Genomic DNA, 26,576 nt, shown 5'->3' on the forward strand with positions numbered 1-26,576 from the left:
GGGGGGAGGTCAAGCACCATGTGTTATCAAATGCCTCTCACCCAATTACCAGATGCTCTAACATTCTCTGGCTCCGGGAATAGAAAGAACAAGGTCAGGTACAAGGCATTGTACTTGGGCTGGAATTTTTATAGGCCATGATCAGTTGGAAGCGGTATGCAGCCCGGCCAAGCCCCAGAGACCGTGGTTCAAGATCATACCATCATCCAGCAAAGCCTGCCCACAGCTGCCAAAGAGATCTCTCTCATTCCGTCATTCCGCTGACGGTCATTTTGTCCTTGGCTACAACGTCCCACTGGGCCTTGCATGGATTTTACGAGATTTCTCCGCTTCAAGCATAAGTACGAATACAAGCCTCCTAAATTCCACCGGAAAATTGGTGGCTAATCCAAACATTTCATAAAATTAGAACTCATTGTAGGACTGAAAGGAATTCAGACTGTGCCGCCACCAGAGAAATGCAAAATATTTGTTATAATTTCTTCCTTCATGAGCTGTTTCAAGCAGTAAGGGCTCTTTTTGGCTTGAAGTTAAAGGAGGCAGTGGGGTGGGGAGGGGAGGGGTGGGAGAGTTTTTGTTTTTGTTTTGTTTTCTTTGTGGTTTGCAAAAAGCATCACCAGATGATGAAAAATCGAGGAATCCTGCCTGCCTCCCTAATCCCTTGGCTAGCAGGGATAATAAACTGTCCCCATCTCGGCTGTATCTTGGCTTTATAAAGAGGGTGTTTTTCCTGGAAAATGGTACTTTGGCTCCGTAATTTTCTTCTTGGGCTTGAGCGACAGAATTTTTGATATCCTGAGATTTCATCAGCAAGAGAGATACCTGCAATCATTCATTCAGGCATGCACGCAGGCAGATCAACAATACTGATTTGCCAGGCACTGTGTGAGGCACTTGGGCTATACCAGGAAACAAAATTAGTGAAAATCCAAGCCCTGGGAGAGCCCGCCTTCCAGGGAAGGAGGACCAACAACGGAGGATTCAGTGACTCCCACTTTGAAGCAATTTGGAGACCAGACCTGAAGACTCACCAATTGCAGAATCTGGACAGGGCTGGAGTGGAAGTCCAAATCAATCCTAGAACTCTCATCTCACAGAGAAAGTAGCTGAAGAAGTACAGAAAAAGGGACATAACTCTCCCGTGGTCAAGCAGCTCACGTGGTGGCAATGAAGGAACCAGCCCCCAAGCTTCCTGACCACATCCCCAGACTCCTAACACTCCACAGCCATTCAACAGACATGGACCGCCTTCTTCTTGTGCACCAGACACAGAACCAGGCACCAGGAGTAAGACATGGAACAACTGGCTTCACAGAAACAAGTTCTTCCAGTTGCTATGTTCACAAGCCTGGAGACAACAGTGAGTCTGGCTGGGTTCAGTGGGACTCTACCCCCGGCCCCCAAGTGTGTGTGAAGAACCAAAGCAGGAAGCTGCAGAAGATTCGAAGGATCCACACCCGTGAGAGGCCATGGAGCCCAGCGATTACCACCTTGAGCCTGAAGGCAGACAGCCCAGCCCTAGAGCCCAGCTCCATGACCCTGCAAAAGTCATGTGACTTCTCTAAGACTTTCCTTCCCGGTATGCAAAACGAACGTACTAATAATGCAGGTTCAAAGGAGAGAAGGCCCCTAAAGTGGTTAGAACAGTGCCTGGCACACATGCACCATTCAATGCATGTTTTCTGCTATTATGATCATTAGGGGAAGCATCGTCCTTCCACTCAGGACCTTCCTACACATTCAAGAAGGTGGCTACGAATCAGTGGAAATTTCCACTTCATCCCTCCCGTCTCTAGGATTGATACCACCGGCTGCCAGCATGCCCACTCACACACTGGTTCCCTCCCAGAGCATTCCATTTGATTCTCCCTGGGAAACAGAGATCAACTAACTGTGAGGAAGACACAAAATAAGGTTCTCCTGAGTGGGTGCATCACAGTCCTGCCTTTCCATTCAAACACATCCACGTGCTGGGCTCTGAGCTCACCAGGTCAACCCAAGGCTCAGTCTCTTCCCTCCCACAGCTTCTGCTAGTTGCAGAAAGATTCACTTTCTAATCTACCCAGAGCTAGACAAGCTGGAATGTTACACCAAGGACCACTGAGAGCTTCTCAAAGTTTGCTGGCATCTCTTCTAATTGATAACAAGAAAGTCAAGGCTGTATAATGAAAGTATCTGATACAAAGAGATGAAATTCTAAAAGGGGAGAGAAAGGGGAAAAATAACACACAACAGGGAATGGGTCTCCTTCAATAGATGGGCAGGAGGGCTAAGAGTACACCACAAAGGCTGGGAGGCTGGAGATGTAGAAATGACAAAGGGTAGCTGTATGTTCTAAAACCCAGAGCTGGCTGAGTTTCTCTGGGGCAGAGGCTGTACTCTGTCCCCTTGCCCCGGCCTCCCCAGTGCCTACACAGTGCCTGGAACAGAACAAGAGCTCAGCCAAAACGTGCACAAATATGTTTAAACGTGCCACCTGGGATAGGCGGAAGGAAAATTGACAACTGTTTCTACTTCTTGGAAGCCATCTAGGGTCATAGCCAAGAGCTCAGACAGACGTGAGTTTCATTCCAGCCATCATCCCCAGGTCGTTACAGACAGCGCATCCCTGGGGGCTTCAGTTCCCTTTGCAGTAAAACGGGGGCTGTGATAGCATCTTTCTTGTGGGAGGAGGGAGGGTCTAAGAATGACCAGGAATTCAGTGAGACGATGCAGGCAACACACTTACCCCAAGGCCTGGCGGATATAAAGTGCTCCACAGAGGTGAGTCTGATGGCGTGATTTCATCTTTAAGGATGAGAGAGTAGTAACCATGAGCGTCTATTCTGCCTTTTAAATGAGGCTGCCAAAAACATGCCTTTCCGTGGGGAGAGGGCCTCCTCCTTGAAGTCTTGCCTCCACCCACCTGTCCCCCAGATGAAGGAGTTCCCTGGATGCCGAATGCCCCCATCACTGCTAAAAGCACGGGGACACCCAAATGCACAACAGAGAGCAGAGGTAGCCACAGGCCTGCAGCCTCCAAGGCAAAGCCCCTAAACTCAAAGTACCCAAGGAATGAGTGAAGATCCCGTCAAGCAACCCAGCAGAACATGAGGCTGCCTTCCTCTGAATCCCGAATAATAACAGCCTATAATTATTGACAACCAGCTACATGTCAGGTACTGTTCTTGGCACAGTCCCTGACAACCTGGGAAGTAGGTTTTACTATCATGCCATTTTATAGATGAGAAAACTGATAGCTTCTTTGAAAGTATTTTCTAACTCACATGGGTTGTCCAGAACCCACTTCATAAACAAGCTTAAAAAGCAATGCCTGCCTCGAGCTGAAAGGAAATGCAGGCTCTCTCTACACTTGACAAAGCCTGCACCAAACAATCTTAAAAGGGTTTGGAGAGCCGAAGATACTTCCCTTTCCCGCAACAAAGAGACCTCCTGCCAAAAACCAGGCAAGAGGAAATGAAGTCTGTTTCATCAGTTCCATTCAGCAAATCCCAGGATTCTCTTCCTATGAGCTGGCAGGAACCTTGCTGAGCATTTTGTCTTGGTCTCTCGATTTATAGGTAAAGAAAAGGGACTCAGCACTGTGTGCTGTCCCGTGCCCAGGCTGCTGGAGGTACAAAGACGGCTGAGCCCCTGTCCTGCCTTTCCCAAGAAGAGGGCTCCTTCAAGGATAACATTTCTCTATGGGCCAAACACTTTTCTAAGAACTCATCAGACAATTCGTTGATCCTCACAACCACTCCCCATTTCACAGATGAAGAAACTGAGTCTCAAATTTACACAGGAGGTTCGAGCAGGGTCTCAAACCCCAGTGCCTGGCTCCAGAGGCAGACTCAGAACCACTCCTTTTGTGCACTTTCCTTCCACCTTCCTGTAGGATTTTGGGGGTATGAGTGTCCTTGGCAGCTGGGGTGAATCATGCATGAACTGAGCCCAATCACAATGAAATGGCAACAGCCAGCAAGGATTCCCTCCAACCTGCACGTATCAGTTGCCTTTGTGGCTTTAGAGTCAGAAGAACTAGCGATACAGGAAGCGTGACACCAGCGGGAGAGGATGGGGCCGTAAGGAAACACTGACAAAGCAGCAGCTCCCTTTTCTTACAGTGGGGAATTGCCCCTTAGGCCACAGAGATGCAAGCTGCACTCTGAGCCGTCTGGACACCGCCCTTCCCCTCCCTTCCAGGGAAACAGGGAACCAACCATGGCGGCCTCTTAGCACCCTCCCACTAAACACCTCGGGCTGCCTCTCAATACCGCTAATGAAAGTAAACCAAGTGGAATTCTTTTCTCGAGTTTTAAAAGCAAATCATGACGGTGTTTCTATCCAGACATACATTAACTCTGCACTCCAGCTGGTTTACAATTCTTTAAGTACTTGATTTACAACCCAGGGAGAAAATGTTTTGAAAATCTTGCAAATGCATTTTGCATCTCAAGCTTGCCTACTCGCAGAGCTGATCACCGGGGATTCTCAGACAGGGTGGGGGATGCAATGAGGGGGCGGCGGTTGCTGGTGGCTCCCGGAAGTGTGGGAGTGACCAGGGAGGCCTGAGAGTAGCAAAGAACTGCGGGAAGCAGCCGCCAAGGGTGGGAATCAGCTCCCTTCCTCCTCCGTGCAGCCTCAGCGCAGAGCTACGATGGAGAGGCACCTGGCCATGCTGGGCTGACACCCTCCGCAGCTGTCCAAAGGGTGGTAAGGAGAGGGGTGACCCGGAAAAGGGGGAGGATGGGGGCCCAAGGGGTCTTCCCTGCTGCCTCTCACCTCCACAGACCCCTCCCCGCTCAGGACTGCTGGTGCACTCTTCATGCAGCTGTTTCTTCATTCATTCATTCATTCATTCATTCACACTGAGCATCTACTACACCGCCTGGCTACAGGCCAGGCTGCAGTGGTAAGACAGTGACCCTGCCTCCCTCCTAATGGGGGAGGAAGGGAAGAGTGTGGACAAATCATCAAAGCCACAAGCTCTGGAGGAAACCGATACAGGCCCAAGGCAAGAGGATATGGAAGCAAGAGTTGGACAGGCAGGACTTGAAGGATGTGGCAAATTCAGTTTAAGTCCTCAGCCACCCATGCGAGAGTTTAAAGCAGGGACAGCCACAACCAGGAAGAAGAAGGCCACCAAGGTGCTCGTTGCTTGCACTTCTCACTAGCTCTGGTTTCCATGAGCCTCGTATGCACAAGCTCTGCATCAGAAGGCTCCCAGTCCTACTTCTCATGGCAATCCCACTTGGTTGGATGTTGGCAGCCGCATTTTCTAGAAGAGAAAACAGAAGCTCAGAGGATATGTGACTTTGCCCAGGATCATCCAGGTGCTGAGCTACAGGGGAGACTAGGAACCCAAGTCTGTCTGATTCTACAGCCATTTCTTCCTCCTCATTCATACCCTTGTGCTGTGCTCAGTTATTCCAGATGTGTTCATGACACGCCCCAACTAAGTCCCCAGTACCACCATGGCAAGAAAGACTTGCCATATTCTATTCTGAAACTTCCCACTGTCCTGGGCACTTTAGGAAGCCCTCGGGAAATATACCTTGCCAGAGGGAAAGGGAAAGACGGGCCGACCCTAGTCGAGGCTGTGTCTTCATGACAGGGAATCTTTAGCCCAGCCCCGGGTTGAACATGCAGTTAAAAGTTTACAGAAGAGCCTCACTGTGAAGTCAACATCTGGCTGCCTCTGGACTATTTCCAGAGAATTTTATCAATACAGCCAGACTCTACTCACGGGTGGGTCATCTGGCCCGGCCTCTCCTGGGCCCTGGGCCTGGGATCTTCTCATTCCTGCACTGCACAGTGTCGTCTGGGCCGGCGGGATGATAAATGCATTCTGCTTTAAAGCAGATACTTCGCAAATCATAACTTACAGATGCTCCAGGACTTTCATGTGGGAAAGACAAATGAGACTTAGGCTGTCTGACTCCGGAGCCACTGAGGACAGGAAGCCACAGCCAGGACGGCTCTCTCCTCTCCACGAGCACAAGACCGAATGGGAATTCGAGCAGGGAAGGGTCTGCCTGACTTTGCAGACGCTGCTATGTTACCCGCCATTCATTTCCAGCCATTGTGTTTTCAAGCCCACAAATCAGAAAGCTCTTTGAGGTCAGGGGTGATGACCTACAGCTCCCATACCTCCTGAAATAGTTATTCACTATTGTAATCCCTTTTGTGCCATCCCACAAGCCTTTTGCCTGGGACCTCCTATGTGCCCGGCACTCTGCTAGAAATGGACAGCAGGTCCAAGATGGCTGGCTGGGGCTTGTCAGCAGACGAGACACCTTGACTCAATCCTTATCTCCTGCAGCTTCCTGGGAGGAAGTGAGATCAGACATCCCAGAGTGGTGAGGGAGCACTTCTGTCGCTGGAAAGTGAACCAGCTGATCTCCAGAGGGCCCCAAGGGATTCCAGAACCTGAGGCTGCTGAAGGCACAAAGAACTCAGTGTGTGCCCAGGAGAAGCGCTCCTGGACCTGCTTCATTGAAACAGACTCGTGGCCCAACAAGCAGACCTCTCTCCCCCCTCACCCCTGACACCATTCCGATCTTTATCTTCTCATAGCTCAACTCTTGCGAAAACCTCCAGGTTGGCTCCCTGCTCCAAGCCAGCACTGCAGACCCCTGGGCTGGGAGCCCCGCTGTGATCAGAGCCCAGCTCAGCCCACTTAGGGGAAGGGAGCTGGCCACGGTCTTCACATTTACGCTGCCTGAGTCCAGACCCCGGCTCTGCTGCAGCGTGTGACCTCAGCAGGCTAGCAAACCTCTCTGTGACTCAGCCTCTTCATCTGGAAGATGAGACGATTACAGGATTGTTATGAGAATTAAATTAGTTAAATGGACCTGGCACGTTATAATCACTCAAGAAGAATTAGCTGCTATTATTTATTGTTATTAAATGTTATTATTATCCTCCCTATTCCTATCTTACCTGCCTTGCCTCCTACTGCGTCCCAGCATAAAGCTCACATTCCAAGAGATCTGGTCTGCTCACCCCGGAATCTGCCTGAAAGCTTCCATATTTTGGTCTTTGGAAATACAAATCAAGGGTCATCTTCAACAGCCCTTGCCCTCCCTAATCCTACCATATTCCCTGGCCCTCTCCCAATCCCCTTCCTGAACAATGAGAAACCTCTCAGGAGAAGCATCTCCCCATGGCTAGTTCTCTGGAACGTGAGCAAAACACCACATCCAAATCCGGCGGTCACCCACCGTGCAACAAAGATAAAAGGTTCTCCATGTCTCCAGCAGCAGTGGGTCTCAGAATAGACTTGTTTGATGCTTCCTTGCTACTTAACCCTGGGCAAGTTACTTAAACTCCTCAAGTATTGTTTTCCCATCTGTTAAATGGGTCTAAGGTGAGTGCGTGCCTCTTAGGGTCATGGTGACAATCAGACATGAAAAAATATCTGTAAAGCACTTAGCACAGCCTGACATACCCCAAACTCTCAAAAATATCAGCTGGTAGTAATAAGAGCAGTTGTGGCATTTGAGGGAATGGGTGCATGGCACTCAAGTTAATTAACTGATCTTCAATGAGCTATGTTTCAACTTTAAAATCTCCAGAAGTAATCAATTCCTGTACAGAAGAGGTACCCATAGCCTAGCAACTGCTCACTCTTGTCTCTTCCACCAGACTATATGTTCCTTAGGTCTTATCCATGTGTATGCCCCAGAATTTAACATGGTAAGAAGCATATGGCAGACGGTAATAAATCTTTGTTGAACTGAACAGAATTAGTTCAATATTTGTAAGTACATTTCATCATTGCTACTAGATTATAAACTCTTTAAGGATCATGTCTTGTTCTAGTAAAGATGTATTAAATGAGTTATGGAGAAAAACCAAACAAAGAATCGGGTTTTTTAAACTCAGCCTACTCAGTTACTAGCTATGCAACCTCAGAGAAGTCACTTGACAATTCTGTGCCTTATTTTTCTCACCTCAAGGATGGATGAAAAGTTTGGACTACACATCTGTCGAGGTCCCTTATACCTTAAAACTGGGTTTGGGCCTTAGCTGCAATATGGTGCCCCAGCCACCCTGCATATGACAGTCATACACCCTTGGTTCAGCAGGCCAGCTTACTAATTTGCACCCCTGAGCTGCAGTTTTCCAGCATCAAGCTATGAATAACTTTGGGCCAGTGCTTAAAACACCCACTTTTAGTCCAATCAGCTCCTTTGCTGGGTGAGGATGCTCTATCACCCATCCCAGGGCATCATAGCTATCTGGGGGCACAACTGACTCACCAGCCCTGCCATTCCCATGTCAGACCCTCCCAGAGACCTCCTTCCTGCTCACACCACACCTCATACTATTCACAAGAGATAACCTGGAGCAGAGAGAGACTTGAACTTAGCTGATGGTGAGCTGATCGCATAACACATCTCCCCAAAACGTTGTTTATTTTTGCTCTTGGATTTTTTGGCAGTTCTCGGTGCAGCCTGAGGGTCCAGGGAGCTTGGCTCAAAGAAAATGCCATGTTATAACACAGGGGGTTGCTCTGCAGCCCTGCCCGAAACTGTATCAAAACGAAAGTTGTGCAATAAACAAAGCCCAAATTCAAGGCCTTAGAAATGTGTTCAGATCCTATCAGAATCTGGCTGACAGTCTTGGCTTCCTATGGGTGCACTTCCCTAATTAATCTGAAAAGTTGATTATTTCTCCTACCTCTCTCTGAGTGAGTTAATTGTCCAATGCATCATGCCTCTCTGATGGTCTTAAAACCTAAATGAAAGTCCAACTGAAATGAAGGGGGAAAAAATCTGCTAAAAAAAGAAACTGAATTTGCTAATTTCCCCTTTTGAGGCTTTCTAAGGGCTTCCCTGGTGGCTCAGCTGGTAAAGAATCCACCTGCAATGCGGGAGACCTGGGTTCGATCTCTGGGATGGGAAGATCCCCTGGAGAAGGGAACAGCTATCCACTCCAGTATTCTGGCCTGGAGAATTTCGTGGACTGTATAGTCCATGGGGTCGAAAAGAGTCAGACACGACTGAGCAACTTTCACTTTGACATAGGTTATTTTATTCAATTCTCACAACTAGTTCATGAAGTAGTACTATATTAGCCCATTTTACAGATGAGGAAATAGAGGCTTCTGAAAGTTACATAGCTTCCCCAAAGTCACAAAGCTAGTCAGGAATCAGTCAGGATTTGAATATAAGCCAGGGCTCTTAGTCCTTCTGCCAGAGTGCCTCACTTGTGCAGCTTATGAACTCTGGAAGAAGCCACTTTGAGTCCTTTCTCATAGACATGCTCAGACAGTAGCAGCAAGACTACATTTGGGATGAAAAGGATGCCTGGAGAATGCCTAGACCACTTAGAGGGCTGGACCAGCTGACTCCAAGTTCCTAATTCTGCAACCTCTCTCTTCCGAACTGCCTTTCACAGAATGCTGATGCTCCATGGTGTGCTGTTTGACTCAGAAGGCCCTTCCAGACGTGCAATTGAAAGCCACAAGATTCTTCAACAATTCTCTGTCTCAAGGGTGCTGATTTCATAGCATCTGAGGCAGCCTAACGCCCAGCACTCTACTTGGGCCACTTGCGTTGGCAAAGCAGCTGAAAGGCACTGCGCCTCTTGGAAAGTGCTCGGAAAGGCTTCGGTACAAGTGAAAATAAAGCATCACTTCGCAATTCTACCCAAAGACCTAAAAGGCAGAATTGAGACAACATGCTCTGAATTTGGAATTGCACCTCAAAAGCAAGTGGATATTCAGTGTATCCTTGGAACCACAAGAAAACTCCAAAGTCACACTTCAGATGAAAATTTCTTGCTGCTCTTGACAGATTCTGAGTCACCAAGCACTGTACAGGCAAGAACAACTTGCTGACCAATTTTTTTTTTTTTTTATGTGTGTTTTATTTTTTGTCCAGTCAGGCATAGGGAATTTTCCACCTGACAATTTCTGTTTCTCACTTAAGTTCTGACACCATCTGTGAGCAGTGTGCTCCGCGAGGGGGGCGAGGAGGGACGGACTTGAAGTCAAGGAAGCCTTCCCTTCACCCAATCTCAATGTTCTCATCTGCTTACTGCCTCTACTTAGATGATTTTGCTAACATCCTAAGCTTATCTATCAGGTAGAAAGCAGTCTAGGGATTGCCAGTTTCTGGATGTGGATCTGCTACCTGATTGAGAATCTTTACATAATCTTTGAGTAAAACAAGAGATTGAGCTGTAATGAGTAGCACAATGGGAAACTGAACGGAGAGCTGGACAACAGAGCAGGACTCAACAGCTTGCTGCTGTGAAATGAGCCTCTTCCGTTCTCAGGGCGCCCCCTAGTGGCCATTCGATTAAATTCCGAAGGAATGTTCAGAGTTTCTGCAAATAAAGGGAGAAAGACACCCACCACAAGAGAAAGGCAGGCTCGCGCCTACTGATGCAATCAATCCCTTTCGCTCTATCCTAGTCCGTGGATCAGACAGCTATCAGAGGGAATACCTGAGGCCCCAGTGAAGCTCAGAAAGATGTCTGCCATAAGACAAGTTTTCACTCTTGCAGTTGGCGGCAAGCTACTCAGCCTTCCGGAGTCTGTGCCCCTCACAGATCCCAGACACACCCTTACCACTCAGCCCCTCACAAGCTCACATCCTCAACCTGCAGCTCCAACCGCGTCTGGTTTTCATTACTCCGCTTTCGAACTTCCCAGCGTGATTCTTCAACAGCTATTAAGACAACATGAGCAAGGAGCTAGGCTTAGGTTTTGCTTATTCAACATCCAGCCTGGGGAATATCACCTCAGACAAAAAGCATGAATGAAGCGCACGTTTCTCAGCCTCCTCTTCCACAGACCTTCAAGTGTGCTCCTCAAAGGACATTTTTGCATCCCCTCTCGAAAATTTTCAATCTACAAAAATGGCACCGGCCCTGTCAACTACTTGCTATAGATTTTGCTGATAGGAGACAGCTTTAAAATACTATGTACATTCTCTCAAATTTCCAGTTAATCGATAATGGACTTTAATTTTTAGGATTTGGGATAAAGCTGTATCAACCCAAAGAGTGAAGCCTAGAATGAAGGAATCATCCAGATAAACCAACATTTGAGAACTGAGCTGGCTGAACTTTCTGATTGGTGCCAGGTTTTGTCCACAGAACTGTCACTGCACAGGTGCAAAAGAAAAACACTGACATCAACCCACCACTTACTTATTCAGCAGCCCATTTTGCTTTTCCCCTGTGATCATTTGTTAAGTTTATAAGCAACCCTGGGCCCCCAAACACCCCTCAAAAGTGTCCACAAGGAGTTCCATAATTACTTCCTGACTTTGGCCCTCAATCGATTAAAATCATCGGATATGCTGAAAATCAAAGAACCATGTTAATTTTCTGCCACACACCACACAAAATCTTTCTGCAATAGTCAGTCACTTTCAACCCAACCCTCTAGCCACAAGCAGCGTGGATTGCAAGGGCCTGTTCTGCAGAAAGGAAAATGACAACAAGCCAAGGTCGGGACAATGCAAAGACTCCAAAGCACTCAAGATGTTACTTGGGGCTGAATAAACGGCCTTAGGACCCTGGAAGGGTTACAGCTGTCACAGAGTGGGGCGGCTAGGTCAGACCCCTTACACAATACAGCAGTCTTGCAGCCAGGGCCTGAAAGGCAATTGAATCTGCAACTCAGGGTGGCTAATCATGCCCTAGGCATTTCAGTCCTCCCAGAAACCAGCAGCAAACTGTCACAACCCTCAGGCATGAGGGTTGAACCTTCACTTCTATTCCCTAACCTTCTCTCTTCAAAACAGGCAGGAGTCCGTCCTCCCTTGCAGCGACCTCAGCACCGCGGCGACGGGGACTGGAAGGATGCGGGGCGGGGCGGGGGGGGGGGTGTCTCATTCATCTATAGGATACGGGACGAGGCGAACCAGCTCCGAACTGCGGATGCAGCTCTGTGTGGAGCTACAGCAATAAGGCATTCCAAGGCATGAATGCGTGCCCGAGAGGGAGACCCCAACGGTCCCGATGGTGCAAAGTGTTTGCAAATCATAAACACTACTTTGCTGCTGGGATCAAAACCCCCAAAATATGCGCAGACAGGATGTAACAAGTGTTTCGGGAGAAAGACACGCCTGAGCCACGGGGGGCTGGAGCCGGGGGTGGGGGGCGGTGGTGAGAGTGAGGAATCTGTCTAGGGGTTCCGGAGAAGCCCCCTCTCGGACCAGAGACCCCCCTCTGCGCCCCAAACCCAGCCGCGTGAGCGCTGCGTCCCCAGCCGCGTCTAGACCGAGCCCGCCGGGTTCCCCCCAACTTACCACTCGGCCCGAAAACCTCTCGGTGGCCCGCTTGACTTTGCCGTAGGTGCCTTTGCCCAGGGTCTCCTGCAGCTCGTAGCGGTGCTTCAAGTTGTGTTTGTGGTGATGCCGCTTCACACCGTGCGGCTTCCTGGGTTCCGGGCCCGCCGCCGAGGGGGCTGCGATCGCACCCGCCTCCGGCGGAGAGCCCGGCGCCCCCGGCCCCAAGTCCGGGCCGGCCGCGGGCGCAGCGGCCCCCTCCATGTCCGAATGCGGGGCGAGCAGGGCCGGAGAGGGCAGGACCGAGCGCGGCGCTCGCGGTGTCGGGGTCCCAGCCGAGAGAAAGCTGGGCGCGCTCAAGGTCGCCCCCACAGCATCGGGAAGGCGGCCGGCTCCCGCCGGGGCTGCGGCTGGGTCACTGGCGGCGGCGGGGACTGCACATCTGGCGCCCCGGGCGCGCACGATCCGCGCACCGCCCACCGGCCGCGGCGAGCTGCGGCGCGTCGGGCGAGGTGGCGGCGGTGGCAGGGGAGGCGGTGGTGTTCGCAGGAGGGAGGGGAGAGGGGTGGCCCCGAGCGCAGGAGGGGGAGTGTTATGTGGGGCGCCGCGCCCCCAGACCCCTCCCCGGGAGGACGCGCAGACTGGGCGGGCGCGGGGGCGGGGGCGGCGCGCGGGCCGGCCCCGGGGGAGGGGGGCGAGGGGCGGCGCGGCCGGGGCTCCCCCCCAACTCCCGCCCGCCTCCCGGGCCTGGGGCCACCCCGAACTGGGAGGGGGATGGAAGCGTGTCGCGACTCGCCCTTTGTGCAGCGCCGGCTAGGCCGCGCCGGCGGCCAGGGGGCTTTGTCCTCGCTCGGCTGGGAAAGAGACGGGGGGGTTCCCAGCCCGGGCGCCCCCTCCCCCGGCTCGCCCGCCGCCGCCGCCGCCGCCGCCGCTACCGCGGGCTCTCCGCCGCCGCCGCCGCCGCCTCGGACTTCGGCTCCGGCCGCTCGGCCTCCCTTCCTGCTTGCGCCCTGGCTGCGGCGACGGCGGCGGCTCGCCGAGCCCCGGCGCCGGGTAGACGAGAGCGCTCGGAGCCGGGGGCCCCCGGGGCCCGCTGGCGATCCGGCCGGGGGCGCTGCGGGCTCGGGCGCCCCTTCATTTTCTTTTAGGTGTCGCCGCGGCCGCCAGGCCGGAGACGGGGAGAGGCTGGGGGAGGGGAGGCGCGCGGGTGTTGGGTTACAGGCGGTGAGTCACGGCTCGCCCTCCCCCGCCGCGGTGCGCACCCCCTCGCGCTCAGCCCAGGCTGCCACCCCCGCCTCGAAGACCCCCATCCTGGCTGGCGAAGGGCTGCTTTCCCGGGCCGGGGTCGGGGCAGCTGCGCGCCCCTGAAAACCCCAAGAGAGGCGCGTTGACCTCGGCCCCGCGCCCTCGCCCTCGCCCTCGCCCTCGCCGGAGAAAGGCGAAGGCGGGGAGGAAGGGAGGCTCCGAGGCTGAATCTGCGGCCGGTCGCCGCACTGCCGCCCTCCGACACTACCCAGGACTCCCGCCTGGGAGAGGAGGAGAGTTGGGTCGCTAGAGGTGCCTGGATGCAGCTGGGCGCCTACCCTGCCCGCCAAGGCTGTGTTTGGAGATGGGCAAACCAGGGACCTCGGATGGAGCAGGGCCTGAGACTGGCTAAGCCAGGAGCGACAGGCAGGCCGCTTGGCCCGTTGGGCGTTTGTATTTCTCCTTTAACTGAGATGGCCAGATCCTGGAGATGGTACCCAGTACCCCACCCCCACAAGCGAGGGTCAGTCAGGAAGGCCTACGACGGTGGCAAGGCTGCCACCTTCTAAGAAGCAGCAAAGGAAAATAAGGAAGAAGGCAAGAGAAAAAGGCAGCTTCGGGAGTTTTTTCAATAGTGTGGTATCCCAGACTGGGATGGGAAGAGTGAGGGGTGAGGAATGTCTGGTGCGTTCTGCAGATGGCCTGGTGGTTCGTTTTTTCACCAGTGAGCCGGACTTGCCCTTACTCCGCAGCTCTCAGGTTCAGCCCTCTGCATTCCTGCTGTCTTCAGGCCTGTCTATGCCTTATCACCTTACCCTGGATCCCGCAACAGCACGTCCTCCCTGCAAGTCCCCTCCGCAGTGTCAGAATAATAGCCTGTAACACTAGTCACCGTACGTGTCCTCCACCCTTGCAGGGTCTCCCTGCCTGCCTCCTGCAACTATTCTGCTTTTATACAAAATCTGTAGACTTTGCATATGCAGATTAGAGAGTCAGTATAAGTAACAGGCAGGTTGAGCCTGACTTCCCAGTGGCTAGGCTGTGTGACATTTGTCAAATGACAGAGCTTCGGTGTTTTCTTGAAGTGTAGATTCCTGGATCTGTTTTACATGTAAACGGATCATGTCTACAGTGGTAATTAAAACTGTTAACCTGGGTCTTTCCCTTCCCAGGGACGTGGTGTGCTGTGCTTAGTCACTCAGTCATATCCAGCTTTTTGTGACCCTCTGGGCATGGGATTCTCCAGGCAAGAATACTGGAGTGGGTTGCCATGCCCTCCTCCAGGGGATCTTCCCAACCCAGGGATAGAACTGAGGTCTCCAGCATTGCAGGCAGATTCTTTACCATCTGAGCCACCAGGGAAGCCCATGAACATGGTAGGAATCCACTACCCCATCTCTTGAAATTAAATGTGGCCACGTTACTTAGACCAATGGAATGAGAGCAATGATGTGCATTGCTTTTAGGTGGAAACTTTGAAGGACCAATGGGCAAATGCCCATGTCTTGACAATCCTGAAAATGCAATGTTGGCAATCACAACAACCATAAAGTACAGAGACAGAGCCTCCCTCATCCAGCCTGGGCCTCTGTAATGATGGCAGAACTGGCCCAAGTAACCTGCACTGTAAAAGTACTGTGAGCAAATATTAAACGTGTTAAACCAGGGAGATTTAGCGGCTGTTTGTTACAGCAGCATAACCTAACTTATTCTGGCTGATGGTGATCCTCCCCAGTGCCTAGGACTTAATCAGTATCGAATAAATAGCACCTTCCATGTGCTGATCCTATTTTATGACAGTAAACCCTGTTTTCAGTTGAGAAAACCATATCAGAAAGGGTAAGTAATTGGCCTGAGATTACACAGGTTGTAAACAGCCACGCCAGGAATTAAGCCCTACCTGTCCAGCTCCCAAGCATGTGTTCTTCCACATATGCAGTTCTACCTCTCCTTAATTGGGAAGAATGGAAACAGTACAATGCCTGGCACAAAGTCATGCCCAAGAACAGGGAGTTCCTCTCCAGACTGAATTCCTATCGCATTTATAGTTGGAACCACACTTTACACAGTGTTACCGTGCATTGTGCTCAAGTGTTTTCACATAGATAAAGCATTTCCTCCAACAAGCCCCCAGGCTCCTTGGTTAAGAGCTTGAGTTCTAGAGTCAGACTGCCTGGGTTCAAATCCCTGTTACACCACTCATAATTGAGCATTTTGGACAATTGTTTTCCCTCTCTACCCTTCTGTTCTCTCATCTGCAAAGTGGAGATGGTAATAACATAGGTGGTATTGGCAGTGGTAACAGTATGTCTCAGAGGGTTGGTGTGAGGATTAAGAAATATATATACTCAGTAAATCATGGCTATTAAGATTATATTCATTTTTCACCTTCTTATGACTCTTACTAGAATTCAGGCAATCACAAGCAGGTTAGTCATACTGCCTGATTAGACTCTGATTTCTGGCTTCATTATGGATATGGGACCAATCTTGTCACATTAGCAGTTGGAAGCATAACATCCACACTGTCCTACAACGTATATTTTCATAAGGCACACGATTTGTTTTTTATTACACTTTCCATTGTCAAGGCAATTTAAAAGAAAAGAAAGTAATATTTGCTCTCTTAAGAAATAGCTGTTTAGAAGACCTCATAATGCTAGTTATGGTTTATCTGCTATCTACAGTCTACCAGGACCTTTATATATATTGGGGGCTTCCCTTGTGGCTCAGATGGTAAAGAATCCGCCCGCAATGTGGGAGACCTGGGTTTGATTCCTGGGTTGGGAAGATCCCCTGGAGAAGGGAAAGGCTACCCACTCCAGTATTCTGGCCTGGAGAGTCACAAAGAGTTGGATACGACTGAGTGACTTTCACTTTCACTAAGATGTATTACCTCTAATCATCATGAAACTGCAAGATGAGTATTAATGATTGCCACTTAGCTGTTTGCACTGAGGACTTCCCTGGTGGCTCAGACGGTAAAGCATCTGTCTATAATGCAGGAGACCTGGGTTCAGTCCCTGGGCTGGGAAGATCCCTTGGAGAAGGAAATGGCAATCCACTCCAGTACTCTTGCTTGGAAAATCCCATGGACAGAGGAGCCTGGTAGGCTACAGTCCATGGGGTCACAAAGAGTCAGACACGACTGAGTGACTTCACTTCACTTCTTCTAATCATCATGAAACTGCAGGATGAGTATTAATGATTGCCACTTAGCTGTTCACACTGAGCCTCAAAAAGGTTAAGCTGTCTGTGATCAAGCTTTCCTCTGATCCCTGTTCCAAGCTGCCTGACATCCCAGCTCATATCCATGAATGCATATGCTTTGGTTAACTGAAGTCTTGCATTTTTCTAGATGAGGTTTTGGAAAGTTACCAAAGGTTGTAATATTTCTAACTTAAGTATGTTGTTTGGTAGACACCTTATGATAAAAAGCAACCCAGGGAAGTGTTTATTCTTCACAGTGGCAGATTTCTAGTTGTTGTTCAGTTGCAAAGTCGTGTTCGACTCTTTGTGACCTCCCCAGGCTCCTCTGTCCTTGGGATTTCCCAGGCAAGAATACCGCAGTGGGTTGCCAGCATTCCCTTCTCCAGGGGATCTTCCTGGACCAGGGATTGAACCTGTATCTCCTGCATTGGCAGGTGGATTTTTTGCCACTGAGTCACCTGGAAAGCCTATATTTCTAGTTGCCCACCAAATATTCATGCTTCTCAAGCAGGTGAGCTCACAGACAGCTGCTCTGCTAGGAATGTGTGTCCCCCACTTCTCTTGCATCCCAGTGTGGCCATATGACTGGTTATCTCTAATGGTATATGAACAGAAGTGATGTGCATTACTTCTAGAGCAGAGTGTTGAAAAATGGATATGCATTCCCCTCTTGACCTAGCTGTAAGCAGAAGGCTCCAAAGCCCCAGAAGATGGTGAGGTCACCAAATAAAAGAAGCCTGTGTCCCTGCATCACCTTAAGAATAAAGCCAACCTCTGGCCAGGACACTGGACCGGTACATGAGTGAGAAGTAAGCTGCTACTGTGTTAAGCCCCTGAGATTACAAAGTTTCTTTGTTACAGCAGTTAGTACTATCCTAACAAATATATACAGTTTATACTGTGTGTGTGTTCAGTCACTCAGTCATGTCCAACTCTTTGTGAACCTGTGGACCATAGCTCGCCAGGTTCCTCTGTCCATGGGATTTTCCCAGCAAGAATACTGGAGTGGATTGCCATTTTTCTCCTCCAGGGGATCCTTCCAACCCAGGGGTGGAACCTTCATCTCCTCACTGCCAGCAGATTGTTTACCACTATACCACCATATTTACATATAAAAAGCACAATGGGAGATTATAACAACAATCTCAATAGTTGGAACCCAAAATGCCACTTTTATGTTCTCTGTCCACTTACTTATTTAAGGAGAAAGCTTATTATTTAGAACTGGAAGTTTTTCCTCTAATTTTCCTTGTATTACCTGTATCTAAGATTCAAACGAGAATAGTATTCAGTAGTCATAAAATGATTTAATAAGAAACAAGTTTAGTCATTCAACAATATTTCTTGTTTTTCCCGCTTCATACCAGACATCTGGGGCTGAGAATGCACTGTAACAGGACAGGCCTGGTCTCATCTTCAGGAAGCTGAACATCTTACTCACCCAGTCTGTGGGTAATAAATACAATTTACAGTTTTCAACTGACCTCTAGCCACCAAACTTCTTGGGAGATCCCAGGCTATTTAAAAGTGGAAGATATGCTTAAAAACTAAAATTTCCTTGTACATCAAAACAGAATCCTATGCTTCTTCCCCTGCCAAGTGGCCAGAAAAACAGTAAGAATGGTGGTTAAGAGCATACGCTTCAGAATCAGAACTGGCTGAGTTCAAGTCCTGGCTCTACCATTTTCAAACTGTGTGGTCTTGGGCAGCTTCTTTGTTTCTCAGTTTCCCCATCTTTAAAATGGGGATGCAATACCTAGCACAAGGGGTGTCTGTTGAGGATTGACTGTGTTAATGCAAAAAATAAAAAGCACTAAGAACAACATGAAATGACACGAGATAGCACTCAATAAATTGGCTGTTACTATCTTTGGCCACCTTCCCACTGGAATGACACTTTGTGTATACAAGTATTTAGTGGACAGCCATTTCAGGGGGCTGACATGACACCAGGGAAAAGAATTATCAATAGAATCAGTGGATATTACAAGTATTCAACTGAAATAACCCAGGTTGAGATCCTACTTTCCATTCTTGTCATCTACTTGCTGATTGAGGGGCCAGAAGAATCCTGTCGGGAACAGCATCCCTTTGGGTAATCCCTGGAGAATGGGACAACCTGTGGGACAAGAGACAGGGCTCCTGACCCATACTCTCCATACCCATACGCATGTCTCTCCTGTCCCATACCCCGGTACTTTGGCCAGGTACCTCCACCTCTCTGTGGAATCCTGTCATCAGGTGAGATGCTCCTAAGGGCTGACAATTCCCTACCCCTTTTGGAGATTTCAGTTTTACATCCCCAGCACGTTCCTTCTTTTCCTCCCTGCTTCATGCACGTGTGAAGTGAATGGGGCAAGTGGACGACTGGCAGCAGCTCCATTTGCTTTGTTTTCTCTGTCCTAAACTTTATACTGAAAAATAAGATAGCAGCTTCCTATGGGAACACAACAGCAGGGATTCGTTGGAAGGTTCTGTTACTGAGAAAAGAAACTGAAATGTGATAAATTCCCCATCAACAGAGAAAGCACTGGCAGGCCTCCAGCAGGAGCAAACAATACCATACCACCCTGGAAAGAGTGGCTGCCAAAAAGTCGAGAGAGTACACGTGTCACATGCAGAGACGCACTGGGGTCACATGGGAATAACTCTAATTGGCTACAATGAAAGAGCCTTTGGGTTTCAAGGAAGTTGAATGGAGATTTCTGGGCAGGTTCGGGAGATATAATGAATTCTTGATGGGGAGGAGGGGGTAGTTAGGGAGTTAGGGGTTGACATGTAAACACTGCTATATTTAAAAGTGTAACAAATAAGGATCTACTGTATAGTAGACCTACAAAGAACTCTTTATGATGTTATATGGATGGTCTGGGTTTGGCGGGGAGGGTGAAGTGAAGTGAAATTTGCTCAGTTGTGTCCAACTCTTTGTCACGTCATGGACTATAGAGTCCATGGAATTTTCCAGGCCAGAATACTGCAGTAGGTAGCCCTTCCCTTCTCCAGGGGATCTTCCCAGCCCAGGGATCGAACCCAGGTCTTCCGCGGATTCTTTACCAGCTGAGCCACCAGGGGGTGATGGATACATATATATGTATGGCTGAGCCTCTTTGCTGTCCACCTGAAACTATTGCAACATTGTTACTCTGCAGTACTCCATTGTGAAATAAAAAGTTAAAAACTGAAAGTCAAGATATTAGAGATAGGGTTTCCCTGGTGGTCTAGTGATTAAGAATCCACCTGTCAACACAGGGGACGTGGGTTTGATCCCTGGTCCAGGATGATCCCACACAATGAAGAGCAACTGAGCCAACGCACCACAATGACTGAGCGCACCTGCAGCAGCTACTGAAGACCCTGCACCTTACAGCCCATGTTCCGAAACAAGAGAAGCCACCACAATCAAAAGCCCCTGTTTGCTGCAACTAGAAAAAGCCCATGTGCAGCAATGAAGACCCAGCACTGCCATAAACAAACAAATAAATAAATCTTTTTTGGAAAAAGATATTAGAGGCAGCCCTGCAAAAATAATAAATAAATAAAAATAAAAGAGTTTTCCTTCGTTACGCTTTATAAGTGTATTCCTTATACACTCCCTGTACAGGCGAGTGCACTCAGTCACATTAGCTACATGCTCACCATAGGCTCATCGTGATTCTAGGTACTGCAGATACAGAAGTGAACAAAAACTAAGTCCCTGCCTTAATTCAGTTTTGTTGTTGCTGTTCAGTCACTATGTCCCACTGGTTGCAACCCCATGAACTGCAGCATGCCAGGCTTCTCTGTCAGTCATTATCTCCCTGAGTTTCCTCAAAGTCATGTCCATTGAGTCAATGATATCATCCAACCATCTCATCCTCTGTTGTCCCCTTCTCCTCTTGCCTTCAGTTTTTCCCAGCATCAGGGTCTTTTCCCATGAGTCTGCTCTTCACATCAGGTGGCCAAAGGATTGGAGCTTCAGCATCAGTCCTTCCAATGAATATTCAGGGTTGATTTCCTGTAGGACTGACTGGTTTGATCTTCTTGCTGTCCAAGGAACTCTCAAGAGTTTTCTCCAGCACCACGGGCTGATAGCGTCAATTCTTTGGTGCTCAGCCTATCAGTTTACAGATAGACAAATAAATGTATTATATGTCCTATAACCGCTAAGGGTTAGCGGGAAGAATAAAACCAGGTAAAGAGGTACAGAATGATGAGGATGGTAAGAAAAAGAGTTTCTGATAAGGTGACATTTGAGCAAAGCCTCCAGGGAAGCAAGAGAATAGACCACGTGGGCCTCTAGGAACAATATGGATATCCAGGGAAGGACCTTCTCAGGTAATAGGGTCTAGAAAATGCAAATGCCACAAGGCAGGACTATCCTTGGCCTATTAATGAAACAGTGAGTAGAGCAGAATATTCCACTGTGAGTAGAGTGAAATAGGAAGACAGGAGTAGGAGTTGAAGTCAGAGAGTTAACCAAAGGACCCAATCCTATAGGGCTTTGTGGAGTTCTGGGTTTTATTCTAAGGCAGGCAGGAAGCCATTGGCCAATTCTGATTAGAGCAGTGACATAATCAGACGTGGGTTTGAAAAGTCTCTTTGTAACCACTGTACTGAACATAGGCTTGAGGAGGGAGGGAAGGCATCTGGGGAGGTACCTCTGATGATGGCCAAGGAGAGGCACCTACAGGAACTCCAAAGCAAGGACTATGGCTCTTTAGTTGATCTCCTCTCTGCCATCCTTCCTCCACATGGTCACCATATGTCTTTCCTAAAGCACACGTCTATCTGACCCTCTATCTCCCTCCTCTGCTACCTCCTGTGGCCTTCAGGACAAAGTTCAAACTCCTTAGCCTCACATACAGGGCAGCTGGACAGGGTAATAAGAATATCGGCATTAGCATCAGAAAGACCCGGGTCCGAATCCTGGCCCTGCCTATCAACAGCTGTGTGATTTTACCCAAGTCACTCAGCTTCTCTGACCTTGGTTTCTTCTCTTTCCTCCTTGTCCTGGATATTATTATCTGCATGTTCTTGAGAGCAGGAACTTCGTCTTGTTCCCTCTGTATATTCAGCATGTAGAATGATGCCTAGCATATAGTAGGTACTCAACACATTTGTGTGGACTCAACCAATGAGCTACTATAGAAGAAAGTGTCTGTTAGGGTTGCTGGCTCACAGGCACCCAGCCGTGCATTTTTCTTTGACTGAGTAATGCCTGCTTCCCTTGCCCTGATGGTCTGACCCTAAAAGCCCTCTCCTGATTCGTATCCACACCACCTCCTCCCACTTAACGTCCATTGTTTCTGGGGTACCTCACTCCGTTTTATATCTCTCCACCTTTTTACATGCTGTACCCAGTGGCTAGAACACCCCCTTTCCTGCCCTCCAGGTGACAAACTCCAGCTCCCCTCGGACACTGAGCCTAAGATGTCACTCTGCCTCTGATCCTGCGCTAGATAGAACAGAAGGCTCTGTCCCTAGAGCACTCAGTCCCTGGGTCTATTATAGCACTTACATCATGGTACTGTAGTTACTCAATTGTGTGCCCAGGTCTGCTCAGTTTCCTGAAAGCTCCAGGGCATTCAGGTCTAGAACAGCACCATCCAACAGAAATATAATGTGAGCCACAGATAGCATTTATTTTTTCTAATTCATCCTTTTTTCTTTTTCTTTTTTTTTTTTTTAAAGTATTTCTTTTTCTTTACTTATTTGGCTGCTCCAGGTCTTAGTTGCAGCATGTGGGATCTAGTTCCCTGACCAAGGATCAAACCCGGGCCCCCTGCGTTTGGACCACAGAGTCTTAGACACTGGACCACCAGGGAAGTCCCTTTATAGCCTTTAAACTTTTCTAACAGCCACAGCACCGAAGAATTGATGCTTTTGAACTGTGGTGTTGGAGAAGACTCTTGAGAGTCCCTTGGACTGCAAGGAGATCCAACCAGTCCATTCTGAAGGAGATCAGCCCTGGGATTTCTTTGGAAGGAATGATGCTAAAGCTGAAACTCCAGTACTTTGGCCACCTCATGCGAAGAGTTGACTCATTGGAAAAGACTCTGATGCTGGGAGGGATTGGGGGCAGGAGGAGAACGGGACAACAGAGGATGAGATGGCTGGATGGCATCACTGACTCGATGGACATGAGTCTGAGTGAACTCCAGGAGTTGGTGATGGACAGGGAGGCCTGGTGTGCTGTGATTCATGGGGCTGCAAAGAGTCGGACACGACTGAGCAACTGAACTGAACTGAACAGCCACATTAAAAATGAGTTTAAAAACTGAGAAATTAATCTTAATCCTATATTTTATTTAACCTATTCTGTTCAAAATGTGATTTTAATGTGCAATCAAGATGTAATCATGACTGTAATATTAAAAAACTCATTGATGAGATATTTGACAAGCTTCTTTTTGTGCTGTCAAAAATCCCTTGCATAATTTACTCTTACTGTAAATCTCAATTCAGAGCTTTGTTTCCAATGGTTAAACTGAAATGTAATCCAGCAAAACAATTAAGTTGTATTTAACAGAAAAAGATTTTCCATTGTTCCAAGGTTTTCTGCTTTGAATTTTAATTAATTGCATGAAATTAATAATTTAGTTTCCCAGTCACATAGCCACATTTCAAGCACTCACTAGCTACATGTAGCTAATGTCTATTGTATCCAACAGTACAGAGCTAGATCTTATCTTCATCCTAATAGAAATATAGATCTGACTTATAACGAATGCCATACAAACATTGGAAAGATGATGGATGGATGGATGGATGAATGTGACTACCTTTACTTTCTTTCTACTTTACCTTCCTATTTCTTACTCTGGAAATGCATAGCCCCAGAAAGAAAGAAGGAACTTAAGAAAAAGGTGAATCCATAGAAATCGTCCTTGAACTCCAATTTTTCAGGCTGCCCAATGGGCAAAGTTCAAAGGCATTAAAATTCTACTCTCTGACCCACTTCCACATAACTCAACAACCCAGCTCAACTCTTTGCTCAGATGTGACCTTATCAATGGGCTCTTTCCTGATCATCTTCCTTAAAACTACAGCCCACCCTCTCCTCCCCGACTCCCTCAGTGATGCTCCTTACCCCCTTTATTCTTCACTATTGCATTTACCAGTGTACAATATTATGCATGCCTGCTAAGTCCCTTCAGTCGTGTCTGACTCTCTGCAACCCTGTGAACTGTAGCCCACCAGGCTCCTCTGTCCATGGGGATTTTCCAGGCAAGAATACTGGAGTGGATTGCTGTGCCCTCTCCAGGGGATCTTCCCCACCCAGGGATCGAACCCACATTGCTTGCCTCTCCTGCACTGGCAGGTGAGTCCTTTAACACTAGTGCCACCTGGGAAGCATATAATATTATACAATTCACTTATTTGTTGTGTTTGTCTGGACAAAGCTGAGATTTTTATCTATATTACTTGCTCATGAATCCCCAGGACCTGGTATATAATAAATGCTCAATAATTCCTTGTGAAATGAATGAATGGATGGATAAATAATTTGAGTTCCAGCTCTTTCATCTGCTAGCTCTATGAACCCAGTAAGTAAGTAAAGATTAAACCTCAGTTCCCTCATCTGTAAAATGGATATCATTATAACACTTTATAGTATTGTACAATGTGATCCTATGGAGTTAATACTTATGCTATAGGACTAAATAAGATGATGTCTATGAAGTGTTTAGCAGGGTACCTATATGTGATAAGCATTGACAAAAAGGGAGCTGCTATCTGACTGTTTAATTAATCATTTTATTCCGTTTATTCCATCAGCTATAACAACCTTGTAAAGCAATTACAATTTCCCAAGTAATTGTGTCCCAAACAAACAAACGAAAGAAAACCTAGGTCAGGGAAAAACAGCCTTGGGATCTAGATAGCCTACATAATTGCCTGTATTTACCTGTCTTGTTTTTATTTGTATTTCTAACCCTGGGATACGGGTCCCTCAGCCCTGCCCTGCCAAGACCCAGGGCAGCTCAGCGTCAGGCCCCGTGTCAGTTATGTTTACGGTCACCAGGGACTTAGGCACTGAATGCAGGCTGGAGAAGGGCATTCCGGGCGTGGCACCAGCAGGCCTGTGACGGCAGAAGTTCCTGGCCCACCTGCTCTAGAGCAGTCCCCTGGGCCTCAGATGGCCTGTGGCCTGGCGCCAAGCTGCCCAGGCAGCCGGCTGGTGAGCGATGTGTTAGCCGCCTCCCCAGCACCTGCAGCACGTGCCCCAACTTCCTCTCGAGGATCTGCCACTTCAGCTCCCTCTGCAGCCTCATCTCTTGAAACCCTTATTTACCAGGCACATTGCCAGTCTCCCCTTCCCTTCACGATCTCTGCATCTCCGTGTTTTTCCGTTCGTTCATGCAACACATGTTCCTTGAGCGCCTATAAGAGGCAGTCTTTGAGGCAGGACTGGGGATCAAGAGTCATCTAATAGAGTCCTCTGCCCTCAGAAAGTTTCTAATATCTCCCATGGGCTTGCTTGACAGTCTACCAAACGCCTTCACACGACTGGCTTCTTTTCATTCTCATAATGATATTTTACTTTGGATTAGATATTTTGATTTTTCCGACATTTCACTGGATGTGTTAAGAGACTGGGTGCCTTATCTAAGTTCTCACAGCTCATAAATGGGGAGCCAGGGGCTCAAACTCAGGTATTTTGGCCCCACCGCAGCTAGTATCCAAGCAACATCACATCTCACAAACAGCAGTTCTATAAAAGTCACAAAAAGTCAGCTCGCTGAAAGATAAGGACCATTTGAATGGCTCCAAAGAGAACTGCATGTTTTGTTTGGGGAGGAGAGACTGATTCCCTCCCTAAACAAGACAGAAGTGGGGGTGGGGCAGGGATCTGGGAACCAACCAGGAATCCAGATGAATTGGGAGTCTCCCCAGATGTCTTCCCCTGGTCCCTCCAATGCATATATCTGACTTGGGATTCCTGAAACCTCAGAATCCAGAGCCCTGAATACCCAAATTAACAGAATGTGGACAAAAGCAGAAAACACATGCCCAGGTATGAACCACATCTCTTTCCCTGCCTCCCCCCAAGAAATGCCAATTCTGATGTCCCTACCTTGAAACTTAAGTTCTCTGTCAGGAACTTCCAGGTGGCATTACGAGTAGAAACATTTTCCCACAGCACCACCAAGTGGCCGAGTCTCTGCCCACGAAAATCTCTATGAAACAGGCAGGAGAAATCTAGTTCACTTCAGGGCGATCCAAGGCACAGACTAATGACCAGGACTGAGAGGAAAAAAAAAAAAAAAAAAACTTGGCTAAAACGGAAGCAGAGCGGAGAGTTTCAGGGGCGATCCAGGAGACGTGGATGTCCTCAGGCCCAGGAGAAGGCAGGAAGTCAGAGCTTTTTCTCAAGAATTTGGCAGGAATTTGCAGACTGCCAGGCCTGGAAGTGGCCAGCTCTTCACTCTTTGTGTTCAGTCGCTCAGTCATGTCCGACTCTTTGCGACCCCATGGACTGTAGCCTGCCAAGCTCCTCTATCCATGGGGATTCTCCAGGCAAAAATACTGGAGTGGGTTGCCATGCCCCCCTCCAAGGATCTTCCCAACCCAGGGATTGAACCCAGGTCTCCTGCATTGCAGGCGATCTGAGCCACCAAGGAACAGAAGCCCAGGGAGGCCTATGCTCTGACAGTGGGACAGAAGAGCAACGATGTCCTCTGCGAAAGTGTATCCCCTGTCTGGTCCAATTTAATCCACAAAAATCTAAGAGAGAGGTATGCACACTCCCCAGTTTTACAAGTAAGATAGAGCTGGGGCCCGCACCACCTTTTTTTGTGACCCACACAAGCTGAGACTGATCTTCACATTATTACATGGTTGGAAAAATCAAATAAGAACAATACTTTATGATATCTGCAAATTATATGAAATTCAAATTTCAAT

General features: G+C 48.6%; 1 protein-coding gene across 1 annotated transcript in view; it reads right to left on the reverse strand.

Annotated features, from left to right (window-relative positions):
* Nucleotides 1–12,868, reverse strand: part of NUAK1 (NUAK family kinase 1) — a 73,653-nt gene extending 60,785 nt beyond the window's left edge. The window contains exon 1 of the mRNA XM_005680647.3: nt 12,255–12,868. Coding sequence (XP_005680704.3) covers nt 12,255–12,497 — 243 coding nt within the window. The 5' untranslated portion in view covers nt 12,498–12,868. The remainder of the gene's footprint in view (nt 1–12,254) is intronic.

Source organism: Capra hircus, chromosome 5 (assembly GCF_001704415.2).
Source record: "Capra hircus breed San Clemente chromosome 5, ASM170441v1, whole genome shotgun sequence".
Classification (NCBI taxonomy): domain Eukaryota; kingdom Metazoa; phylum Chordata; class Mammalia; order Artiodactyla; family Bovidae; genus Capra; species Capra hircus.